The sequence below is a fragment of the Ictalurus furcatus genome, chromosome 1 (genome assembly GCF_023375685.1).
Source record: "Ictalurus furcatus strain D&B chromosome 1, Billie_1.0, whole genome shotgun sequence".
Classification (NCBI taxonomy): Eukaryota; Metazoa; Chordata; class Actinopteri; order Siluriformes; family Ictaluridae; genus Ictalurus; species Ictalurus furcatus.
In genome coordinates this window covers 27,807,557-27,820,499 of record NC_071255.1, presented here as the reverse complement: position 1 = coordinate 27,820,499, position 12,943 = coordinate 27,807,557, and the positions used below count along the sequence as shown (strand labels likewise).

The window sequence follows — 12,943 nt, the reverse complement described above, 5'->3', positions numbered from 1 at the left end:
TTAAGATTGTATGACATTATAAAATTAACTGTCATTCTTCAGCCATCTAATAAGCGCACTATATTTCAGAGAGCTGCTCAGTGGATTCATTAATGCATTAAAGCTACTTTCCCAGCAAAATAAACAAATTATATGAATTTCTAGCACAGCACTGTTGAATTCTCAGAAGGTGTTGGTTAATTTTCTATGAGTGCAGCTTCCTGCCACAAGGCAAATCACAGGTTTATATTAATGCATTCTTTCTAATATGTTTCTATAGTTACAACTTACAGTACACAGGCACTTGTATGGAAGACCTTCTACATGTTAAAAACTGATACAGTGATGTTTGTTTACCATTAGGAGATGTTTATTTAACATGGAAAGTGTCTAGTGTCAGTGCTTAACAGTCAGCGGTAAAACTATTCCTTTCATTTTGTGCCATTTTAATGTCTGTAGGATGGAGGGCTTTGTGGTTTCTCAGTAACACGACAAGCTGCATTCTTTGTATTATTAAGCTCAAGAGAGAGAAAAAAGACTGTCTGGAGAGGGAATGGCTGTTCATAGGAATTATAACAGGAACAAACTTGTTTCGCGGATGTTGCACAACACTAAACATAACTATAATGGATCAAAGTTATCATATATTATAATTTAATATATTTTTTTAAATGTTAGTGTTGGTAGATTGCTGTGGAATATGAGGAAAATGATCAACTTAAGGGTGCCAAGAGTAACTCTGCCTTGCACTGGGCTTCATCACATCACCCTGTTGTTGATTATATTCCTATAACAGCACTCCCACCAAGTGTTCTATTACACAGTTGCCTCTGCCTTGCTCAATAGAGATAAATTTATACGTTTAAAATGTATATCCTGAATTGATATATTTCTGTAAAGCCGCTTTGTGACAAAGTCCATTGTTAAAAATGTTATACAAATAAAATGTTATTGAATTGATTGTGTGAAGATTTGTGGAGGACTAAGAATGAAACCTTGTGAAAAAAGTGGGGCGACTGTGGCTCAGGTGGTAGAGTGTAGGGTTGGCGGTTCGATTCCCGGCCCACATGACTCCACATGCCGAAGTGTCCTTGGGCAAGACACTGAACCCCAAGCTGCTCCCGATGGCAAGTTAGCACCTTGCATTGAAGCTTTGCTACCATTGGTGTGTGAGTGTGTGTGTGAATGGGTGAGTGAGAACCAGTGTAAAGCGCTTTGAAAAAAAGCGCTATATAAGTGCAGACCATTTACCATTTAGACTATAGTTGTAGTTGAGCAAAGCAAATCTGTGTGCAAGCAGGAAGCATTTAAATGCACACATGCATATTTGTATAAAAGTGAAGGAAATTTGTTAGTCCAGACAGAATCCTGACACTTCATAGGATGTTATATGAACATTTAAAAAGTTTTTACCAAGTGATATGAACTAATTAAGTTGTCTCCTGAGTTGTTTGAATTGCTTAACGTTTGCGAAATATCAGATACATCTAGACATTCTTTTTCCGAAGCCATACTTCATCAGACTGAGAAAGTGCTTGTCCGCCTACCTGATGTCGAAGTGGAGTGGGTGCAGGAATGTTCTGTCTCTCATATTACTAGACAGCTGGTATTTAATTACTAATATTCTGTTTCATGCAGAAATGTGAAGCTTTAAACTAGTGGATATTAAAACAATTAGGCTGTATAAAATACACATTTGAAATATTAGGATAGAGAACAGAGCAAATTCTCACTAAACCAATGTATTAAAGCTGAAGTGAAGACATGTAATTTATATGGATAGTTGTCATCGTCGCTCTCTAATTTTGGGGAACAATGAAGCATTTATTTAGTGGTTGCACATATCAATTAGCAGCTTTATTTTATATTCAAGATTCCATGTGTATACACTTATTGGTAACACTGTAGAGTACGGATCCGTCATTAATGATTAACTACACAGGAAGAAATGATTAATGCAATATTAACTTTCTAGTAACTACTGTTAACTAACTTGAAAATCTGATTAACGAATTAGAAACTAATAGCACTCAGATAAATGTGGTAGTTCACTATTAGATGATCAATAACTACAATTTCTTTCATGCCTCCTGGAGAACTGCTAAGAAACTATATACAGTTTCATAATTAATGCAAAACCGCAACTGTTAACAAATAGACAATATCGTTTACATAATCAATAGGTAATAGCAGACTTATGATTTGGGTAAGCTGCTTGTGAGGGACCAAGGCACAAGGGACAGAGTTTCTCAAAAAAAAGAAGAGTTGAATGAATCAAAATATATATATATTTACAAACAAATCAAATTAAATTCAGATAATCAAAATCAATATTTAGGCCTATAAAAGAGGTCAACTTGTAACGCGGACCAGATCATATTCTATTCGTTACAAACTGAAACTCAAATAACTGAGGACTGAGTAGAACCAATCTGACTTAACAAATAGATCAACAGAGGCACATTTATAGAGACGGACTAGTCCACTTTTAATACACAGGGGGGGAAACAAAACACTACAAACTTCAAAGTACAACATTAAAGACAAGGCCAGCTGAATAATTGAAATAAAGATAGAAACTAATAAATCAAGAAAAATAAAGAAAGAAATACATGATTATGAATAAGAAAGTAAAAAAAACGAACACATAACATCCCAGTCTCCCCACAGTCAATCTTCCTCTTGGTACCGGCAAGCGGAACTAAAAATAGCAGTGAATGTGGCGTGCCGGCCTTTAGTGCGCACCGACCCTCCATCAGAGATTCCTATACACCAGCCATCCACTCCTCAGCTCATCCAACACAACGGTAACTTGACTCAAAGAAAACAGTATTAACAAAAGTGTGTACAGTGCAACATAAACTAGAATGTGTGCACTCCAACTAGTTAAATGATGCACTGGAATTAATAAAGTATTTGAATGAAACAGAAACTGAGTCTGAGTCTTAATATGTAGTGATTACCGATATGCAAATATGTAAACCATTTAGTGAACAGAAACAACAACAACAAAAAACCTAAAGGTCATGCGTTTTTCCCCAGTTATGATGAATAAATATCATGTGCAATCAAACACTGAAGACATTGTAAGCTTTTGAGGTTTTTGTAAGGTTTTGGTTAGTTATTCCTTTAGAAGGATTTGGTAGCACTTGAGTCATTATTAGTGGGCTACCATGATCCTTACAATAGTTATTAATGAAAACCTAATCCTAAAGCATAGAATCTTCTAACCATGAGGTAGAAGACTTACATAGAACCATATATTTCTGTGAGATATGTTAAATAAATAAATCACTGTATAGGTTACAATTTGTCTGGCATTTGGGGTATGGCTGTTGACTTCCAGTAATGTTCCAATAGTCTCCATGACTGTCTAGTGATTCAGTGAGAAGTGCGGACCTAAGCTGTCTTCTCTTTATTTATGTATTAATAATAATGTGGAAAAAATTATTACAAATAAGGGTGAAGTTCAAAGGCATGACGGAAAAGTGGCCACAGGAGTAAGGTCCCGAAATGTGCATTTAAAAAGCTATTTCTTTAAAATGATCCAATGTTAGTAAATAGTTTTCTAGGGGGAATGATAAATTGTACTCATTATTAACAGCTTACCCAAATCACAAGTCTGCTATTACCTATTAATTATGTAAACGATCTTGTCTATTAGTTAACAGTTGCGGTTTCTCATTAATTACAAAACTGTATATAGTTTCTTAGGACTTCTCTGGGAGTCATGAAAGAAATAGTAGTTATTAATATAGTTTCTTAGTACATTTACATTTATGGCATTTGGCAGACGTCCTTATCCAGAGCGACTTACAGAAGTGCTTTGAAGTCTCTATCAATAAATACATCCTGATACTGGTTCACTAGGTCAAAGACTAAAAACACCATCAGTCTTAAAACTCTGTTGGGAGGTAATATAGTAAGAAAACACACAGACAATTTTTTAAAATGAAAATTGATAATTTAAGTACTTTAGCAAGAGGTAGGACTTTAGACATGGTTTGAAGACTGCCAGTGCCAGTGACTCAGCTGTTTGGACATCTAGGAAAAGTTCATTCCACCACCTCGGTGCCAGAACAGAGAAGAGTCTTGATGCATGTCTTCCTTGTACCCTGAGAGATGGTGGGACCAGTCTATCGGTGCTAGAGGTTCGGAGGGAGCGTGGTGCAGTGTGGGGTGGGATAAGTCATTTGTGGTAAGTAGGTGCTGGTCCAATTTTGGCTTTGTAGGCAAGCATCAGTGTTTTATATCTGATGCGGGCAGCTACAGGAAGTCAGTGGAGGAAACGCAGCAATGGGGTGGTGTGGGAGAACGTAGGAAGGTTGAAAGTCACACAGCTGCAAGTCATGCAGCTGCGTTCTGGATCAGTTGCCGAGGTCGAATGGCGCTCAGAGTCAGACCTGCCAGGTGTGAGTTGCAGTAATCAGTGTCGAAATGACAAGACACTGAACCAGCACCTGAGTGGCCTGTATGGATAGAAATGGACAAATCCTTCTGATGATGTAAAGGAGAAATCGACATGAGCGTATCAGATTAGCAATGTGAGAGGAAAAGGACAGTTGATTCTTGATGGTTACCCCAAGGTTGTGTTCAGTAACCGAAATTCTCTGGGAGGCATGAAAGAAATAGTAGTTATTGATTATCTAATAGTGAACTACCACATACATCTGTGTGCTATTACTTATTAATTTGTTAATCAGAGTTTCTAGTTAGTTAATAGTAGTTACTAGAATGTTATTATTGCGTTATCTATTTCTTCCTGTGTAGTTCGGATCTATTGCGTTATCTATTTCTTCCTGTGTAGAGTACGGATCCATCATTAATGATGGATCCGTACTCTAAAGTGTTACGCACTTATTTAACATTTTGAACAAAACCCAGTTTGCAAATGCCTGACTGAGGCTTCAAAAAGTTATTTCTGTTTTCCAAAGTATAATAAAATCATGTTTAATATAAGTTTCACCTATAAGTCCTATGGTCTCCAATTGTGGATTTGTCAGCAGAAAAGTTGCTAACAAAAAGACAAAGAGGGACAATTTTAGGTGTGCTAACATGAGAAAATGCCAATCCTCATTATCACTGACGCAAAAGCTGACATGGCAAGACAGAGTAAAGCCAAGTATAGTACTGAGCATGGCTTGGATTTGTCACATGACTGAATCTATGATAATTATTTTGTAATAAAACATATCACGATAGCTTCAGCTGTAACTTATAGTCAAATTGATATTTAATCACATGGTTGTCAATATGATTCAATTCTCTTTTTGCTTGCATCCTTACAAAATGGCATGAAAAGCAGTTGACTGTAGTTAGCTACGGTTAGAACAGTTAAAAAAAAAAGCTGTAAAATCAAATCTTCTATTTACATTTGTGTTCTGAGCAGAAGTGAGATGGCCACTGTATTCACGGATTGGTAAATTTCCTTTTGGAGTGGATGAAATGGAGTCTGACAGGGTGGTTGCACTTGCAGTGGAGAATGACATGACCACAAACACATCTGAGGAGTTAGCTCGCACATTAGTCCTCCCAAGTCAAGGAAATGGACGTGCTGTCTGTCTTTATCACATTCCTCATTAGAAATGGATGCATCTTCTACAGCCCCCTCTCCCACAACACAGCTCGGCCCACTCAGTATGGTCACATTTCACGTCAAACTGAAAAATAAATATGCTGGCCTTTTCCTAGGTCTCATATGTAGTTTGTCATGGTTTTTAACATTAGCTAATCGATAGCAATAAATAACATCATATACTGCACTAGTTAACATTTACGAACCCTGAAGCCCCTGAAGCTAACAATAACGATTTAAATAAACACATCACAAATTAGTTCCTATTACCACATACACTATCGCAGCTATGAACAGTGAAGCCCTCATCAGCTTCCCTTTTTATCTCTGATGATGTTAATTAGACAAAAAATGCACCTTGTCATGTTACTGAAAAAACATAAGACTCTCCTGTGGCAAAAAACGTACAAAGCGCTGACACTGTAGACTCCTGCCATGAATGTTAAATACACAATTCCTTACAGAAAAGTTCACCATATCAATGATTATATGTTTCTTTTTTGGTAAATACCACATTTTTAAATGATTTTGTTATAAGACTAGTATCGAACAAGCACGTTGATATAAACCTGTGATTTGAATTACAGCTGACACTATTATCAGAGCTGCTGTTATAGAAATTAATCAACACCTTCAGACCAGTTATAAGTAATCTTAAATGATGAATGACATGAAGAGTAGTTTTCTAAAACTAAGTGTTATCAAGTGGTGTTCTAAAACCTTAAGCAATCTTTTAAGTAATCGCGGTAAAGTCTTGTTAATTATGTCACATGGTGCTTTGTAGCATATATATAAAAAAGGGAAAGTGTCACATAAGATTACACACTGATGAAGGCTTAAAGCCGAAATGTTTGCGTGAGCTTTCCCTTTAAAGTAAACGACTGAACAGAGCTAAATGTCTGTGGACTCCATTTTTTTCAGTTTTTATTTTTTTATTTTTCTAAATGATCTTAAAAAAGTAACAAAGTTATCTGAAGTATTATTTTTTTTTGTAGTAATGTTAACTAAATACACTCATACTTACCTGATAAAGTTTCTGGTTCTGGGAGTTTAAGGCATTAACTTATACTTATTTATTCAATTAATAAAAAAATAAGTTCACACACATTGTCATTGTCAATTAAAGTGTTCACTGTAAAACCGGCTAAGTTCATTTAACTCAAAAAAATTTGAGGGAACTAAATACCTCAAAATTTATAAGTTGATAAATCAATTTCTTTAAGCCAAATACACTTAAATATAACAAAAATTAATTTTAAATGACAACATTTGAGTTAAATTTTTGTGGCTTAAATTTTTGTTTGGCTTAAAGAAATTGATTTATCAACTTAAAAATTTTGAGGTAATTAGTTTCCTCAAATTTTATGAGTTAAATGAACTATTCGGTTTTACAGTGTGGTACTAAATTTTGATAATAAGATGAACTCAGGTCTCTGTAAAAATTGCACCCAATCATTCAGTCTCACATTCATTTTGCCAAATAACCACCACAAACTTTAATTAAGGCATTGGTTAAAGTTGATTATTGTGGATTTTTCTCGTGTACAGATGGAGTAAACTTTGGTTAATGCAGATTTTTTTCTTTTGTTTGGTTAATTATTTAGAAATGGTCGGCTAATAATAGCATTCATTTACAGCTGCTATGTTAATACTATGATTCATGGTTTGTAAATGTTAACTAATGCTGTAAATAATACTGATAAAAGGAACTTGAGAGTAATCTAGCATTTGATTGCATTACAGCCTCAATAAATGTGTTTTCCATCAATCAGTCTTCCCAAATCCAGCCTAATCTCAGTCCTGTTTGGGATAAGGGTAACTGACTGACCATGAAGAATGAATCAATAATGATGCGACTGCTCCATTTACTCATGGTTTACTGCCTTAAACTGATGCCAAGCAGGAGACTATTTGGCATGTCAACTGCAAAACCTTTCATTTATTTTATAGTATAATTTATACAATGAGCCAGGTGCTTTAACCACTTGTAGACTTTGGGATCTGTTATATGTATAAAACACTTTAGTAAATGAAACCTGTATGTTATATGTGGACAGAGTTGGAAGAAGCCCATCAGAAATGTCATCCTTGCTGGTACACTTTTGCCCACAAGTACCTGGTGTGGACGTGCAACCCTGGCTGGCTCAAACTGAAAGAGTGGGTCAACATCATGGTGATGGATCCCTTTCTGGACCTGACGATCACCATCTGCATCGTGCTCAACACACTCTTCATGGCCTTGGAGCATTATCCCATGACAGACGAATTCAACAAGATGCTTTCCGTGGGCAACCTGGTGAGTAGGAGTCGGTTAGTTTGTTAGAATATTAGCTTAGATAGCAAGGGCAGTCATGGTGAGGCAGAACAGGATAGTTTGTTAGATTAGGATGAAAAAAATAAATTTGGAAGGGTTTCCGGTGAAAGCTTTAAAATGATGTTTTCTTTGCTGTCCCTGAAAAATGTTTTCACGGTGACTTGTCATGATAAAGGGACATTCTCACCTCTCCCGCAGCTTGCTCATTATATCCAACGCCTCAATTGGTACAACATGCAAGAGCAGCATTTCTGTTGTTCATTATGGAAGACAAATCGATTGAAGGAGACAGGCTTGTTTCCTTGGGAGACATTTTCAAAAAAAAAAAACACACACAGTATGTCTGATGAAAGTAGGGTCAGCAAGGAGAATTTCATGTGGTCTTTAGTCTCAAACACCTTGTTGCTTGTAGAGAATGTGTGTGTGTGCATATATATATATATATATATATATATATATTATATATATATATATATATATATATATATATATATATATATATATAATATATATATATATTTATATATATATATATATATATATATTCGTGAAGGTTGTGGTTTAGGTTTTGATTCTGAATACACAAAAAAATATTTAACTTAACTTGTAAAAAAAAAACAAGAAAAAAAAAAAACCTGAGGTACACATGAAGCCGCTGTCTGTGATACATTATGCAATGCAAGCTAGCAACATCCATCCATGTCACCATTCCTTTGTTCTCTGCATTACACTCTTGCCGTGTACCTCCGCATGTTGTGAGTACATGGTCTGTATTATGTCTTGGAGAGAGTCATGTCAGGACAACAGCGCTCACTCAAATCAATATGCCTCGCTCCACTTTGTAAGCTGGTGTTTATCAAGCTGTAGATATAGTGCAGTTTCCTCAACAGTGGGATCAAGGGAACATATTGGGTGACAGAGCCCGCATGTGAAAATATATGCATCCTCCCAGGGTGGTCGAAATCATTATATTTGCATGACTTATGCTGGTATCGACTCAGTCTCACTTCTGTCTCATCACCGGTGAACAGCCTGTACTGGCCATGGCTGCTTTGTAGATGTAATCATATACAAAACACAGTATCAGTGCTTGGTGCATTATTTGGCACTTACATCACATGATGGATCACAGAATTGTAAGTTGAAGGATACCATCCCCCCCCCCCCACCCCCACCCCACACACACACACACACACAGATTTTCTGATCGAGGCATAAAAGTAGCATTTTCTCCTCTTTTTTTGGCCTCAGTATTATAAGGTTCTATGTGACATTTAGGTTGAAATGATTTAGCCACAGAAGCTTCATTGTTGGGGGACAGTTTATTCTCATATGGTATTTTGTGTTCACAGAGTTCTTGGTCTAATAATGAAAACAATAAAAAGTTTTATCTTCAAACTCTCAGTCAAACTTGGTATTATAAGGTTCTATCTGGGGAAAGAGTTGTTTTGAGATATATGGCATCAAAGTTTTGACATTCTAGCTAGCAATACTCTAGCACAGTCATTCTGAAAGTGGGATCTCAGAGGTCCGTGAAGCCTAGCCGTGGATACATTATATTTTTAATTTTGTGGCAGGAAATCACAATCCATCATTATCACAGCTATACAGTTTATTATTGAGTTTTTATAGGTATTAGCCAGTTTGCCTGGTCATTAGAATTGAATGGCTATAATCCAATAAACAATTCTGCCTAGTCAGTCTGAAATTAATGTCTTTTGTTGTTGGAAAGTTGAGGAATATAAAAGTTATTGAAATCTATATGTACAGTAAGTTACTTCAAATTTACAAAATTCAGAGATATTTATAAAGTTTCTTTCTCATCTGGTTTGCATCATTGAGCTTTCAGTCTGCTCTTTTCTGTCAGTGTGTAAATGGAACATGAATCCTAATTGGCCATGGTTACTTATGTGGTGTATTTATCCTAAATGATGATTGACTAGCAGATACGACCATATAATTCTATGCCAGAATATTTTTCAACTTTGTATTTTTGTAAACTTTTAAGCTATATTTGAAAAAAAAAAAAAAAAAAAAAAAAAAAACATCTTTAAAACACGTGTGGCAGGAATGTTGCTGTGGCTGAATTCTTGCTAGTTAAGTGTGACTTGCTCACACAGTGAATTCCACATAAACATACATAAGCCTAGTCATTTCTGTATGTAATTACAAGGGGAACCTTACAAGTGTGACATAAATTAAAATTGAATCAAGATGTTCATGTTTCTCATGTCAACATTACAGAGGATCTCTTCTCTTTCTGTCCTGATATGGCTTTAATTAATTTCTATTTTTGATTAAAAAAAAACAAAAAACTTGTGTCTGTAAGATCCTGTGCGGATCTAGCATATACAGTACATTACATCTCACAGAAAACACACTTGTTATGTCATCCTATGTGCTGTTTGTACTGTTTAACATTTAAAATTGAAAAGTCTGTCTCCTGGATGAAAAGATGGAAAGTCCAAATGGTAGGCAGCTTTGAATTAGCCTTTCGATGAGTCATGCATGCCATAGTCTGCAGTTGTCCAGATAACGTTTCACTAACCTCAGAGGCTTGCTTTGTTTTGTCTGAGTGTCTGAGGTCAGATGTTGTGTATAAGCTTTAGAAAAACATGCCAGGTTACAAGCTCAAATCAGTACTAAAGCTGTGATTTTGGTGGCACAAGCCCTCTAATACACAACATAACAAACTGAAGATCACTACTGTTAAATTTTGCCAAATTTTGAGGCAAATAAAAGAAATTGTTGAAGATTAGACAGTGTAGGATTAGTTTTCCCTCTAATCCAGAAGTAATTTTGCATTTTGTTACAGCATTGTCTGTATGTTTGGGTTTTTTTTTTTTTCCTTCTCATTAATCTTGACTACTCTCAGTCCTAAAAGTGAGACCAAGAATGCTTTCACATATGCAGTGTTTAGTTTATTTGTTTTTCTATTTGGTGAAGTTCATTTAGGTAGATAACACAACAATCACACTTGGGTGAAGACCAAACCAACTGGTCCGAAAACAAGCACGCTTCAGTTGCAATGAGAAGGCAATTTGACCCTGAATCAACCTGACTGCATGAAGTGAACCAAACAGGTTGTGCATTTTGGGATGTGCTTTTTTTTGTAGATACAAACTGCTAAACTGAGTAAGAAAAGACAGAGACATATGTGTTCTGGATATTTGGACTGACAACCAAAAAGAGAAAATAAAGGCAGGAATCGACCCAAAATAGTTATTAGTATATAATTAGATAGTATTTCATTGACAGCCAATTCCATGTTTTCCATGCTTGGGTGATTTTTGTTATTTCTGCATACATTTGGTAAATGATTGCCTGCATTTTTCCCCATCGGCATATTTCTGACCAATGAACAAAAGTATTTTATGACGATGTTTTTAGCCCAATGTGCTCCTTGTTTTTTTTTTTTTTTTTTTTTTTTTTGTTCATTTCATTATATGCAATATGAAACCAAACCAAACTAAAGAGCAAACAAACCAACCGTATCGATTCCACTCTGATCCGAACTTGGTAAACAGGCGAATAGGTGTGAAATCCCTCCCAATAATGCAATGATAGTATGACAGTCCCCCTTACCCTGACCTTACTAGTGAAAATCCTCAAAGAAAGCACTTATTTTAAATGTAGAACAGCCTAGTTCGCAGCTACCAAGTCACTCATAATGACCTCATTTTAACTGAACAGAAATGTGTTCTACACAACGATTTGAGTAGAATATCAAAATAAGTACATCCATGGCAAAATACGAAAGCATATTTTTAGCAATTAGTAGAACTTTACCATTTGTGACTTTTCATTATATTACTTGAGCTTTTGGCTCTTTGTACACTCTGGGTTAGGCTTCTGTGTTTTCATTTCTTTTCAGATGAAAGCTGGTTACATTGCAGCTTTTTGGCTGAGTTGTTCTCTTTTGGAATGCCCCGTGGTGATAGGAAATTTATATAAGAAACCCCCAAATAATCAAGATGCCCCCTTCTGTAGGAGCATTTTCTTCTGTGTAGTATGATAATCGCATTTGGCAGAAGCTCATCAGGGCTAATGAGCAGTATGCTGAGCTAATTACTCTGTGGAGATGAAAATGAGAATGCAGCTCCTTTTTGTTGAAAGGTGAGTGTTGACAGTGTCCCACTTGAGGCGATGGAGGATGAAGCTCTAATCCCAGTCACAATGAATCTGCCCAATCATACATCTTTCTTACCTAAGCATTATGCACAGTCGCTCTAGGTCTCAAGTGTAGTAAGCATCAATGCTGTTTACATCCGTCAGAATAAGATGGCCATTACAGGGTCATGAGAGGTGAGTGCATGGCAGATATGCTTTAATGCTTTAACATCTTGAGTCATTATATATTGTACAGAATGATCATTTGTGGGGTGAAAAGGAGTTCAAAGAAATTAGGAGAGATCCCTTTTGGCCAGGTCTTCAGATTAAAGAAGTGAGGCACACACAGATGACAGACAGAACACACTCAGATGACGTAATACTGAAACCTGCAAAGCTTCACAATGGTGAAGCTCATGACAGGGCAAGCCAGCTTTAAAAGGCCCAGCTCTGGCTGTGATGTGCAGCCTCCCCCACTGCTTGGGTCACGTATCCTGTGTCACATTCATGAGCCTTTCTCTGGGCAACAACAACCAGAACGACCACCAAACAGACCTGTCAGTGTAGCTGCAGATTTTACTAATGCACTACCCTTTTTGACCAAAGTCCTAACCATTCATGGCTACAAAAATTCATATTAAGAAAGTAAATACTACATCTATGATCATATGATAATCAAATAATTTCTTAGGAGATGTGGCTAAAATGGACAAAATGAATATGTAAGACAAAGGAATTATAATGAATACTTCAGCATCTTTGATGTATCAGTAAAGTATGCATAATTACCAAGGACAAGAATTTTGAAATGCTTCCCTTGACACCTTGGTTGAATGCCATTGATAAACTTTTAAAAATATGTGACTTTAAGCTCCCCAAACCAAAATATTAGCAACATCTACAAATAGCAGCACCTTATTGTACAATTGCAATGGTTTATACACATGGAAAAAAACATCACTCGT

The 12,943-nt window shown here is 36.1% G+C and overlaps 1 protein-coding gene across 1 annotated transcript in view; it reads left to right on the top strand.

Annotated features, from left to right (window-relative positions):
* scn5lab (sodium channel, voltage gated, type V-like, alpha b) overlaps positions 1-12,943 on the top strand; it is a 127,346-nt gene that overhangs the window by 56,607 nt on the left and 57,796 nt on the right. The window contains exon 14 of the mRNA XM_053635277.1: positions 7,612-7,850. Within this exon, the coding sequence (XP_053491252.1) occupies positions 7,612-7,850 (239 nt within the window). The remainder of the gene's footprint in view (positions 1-7,611; positions 7,851-12,943) is intronic.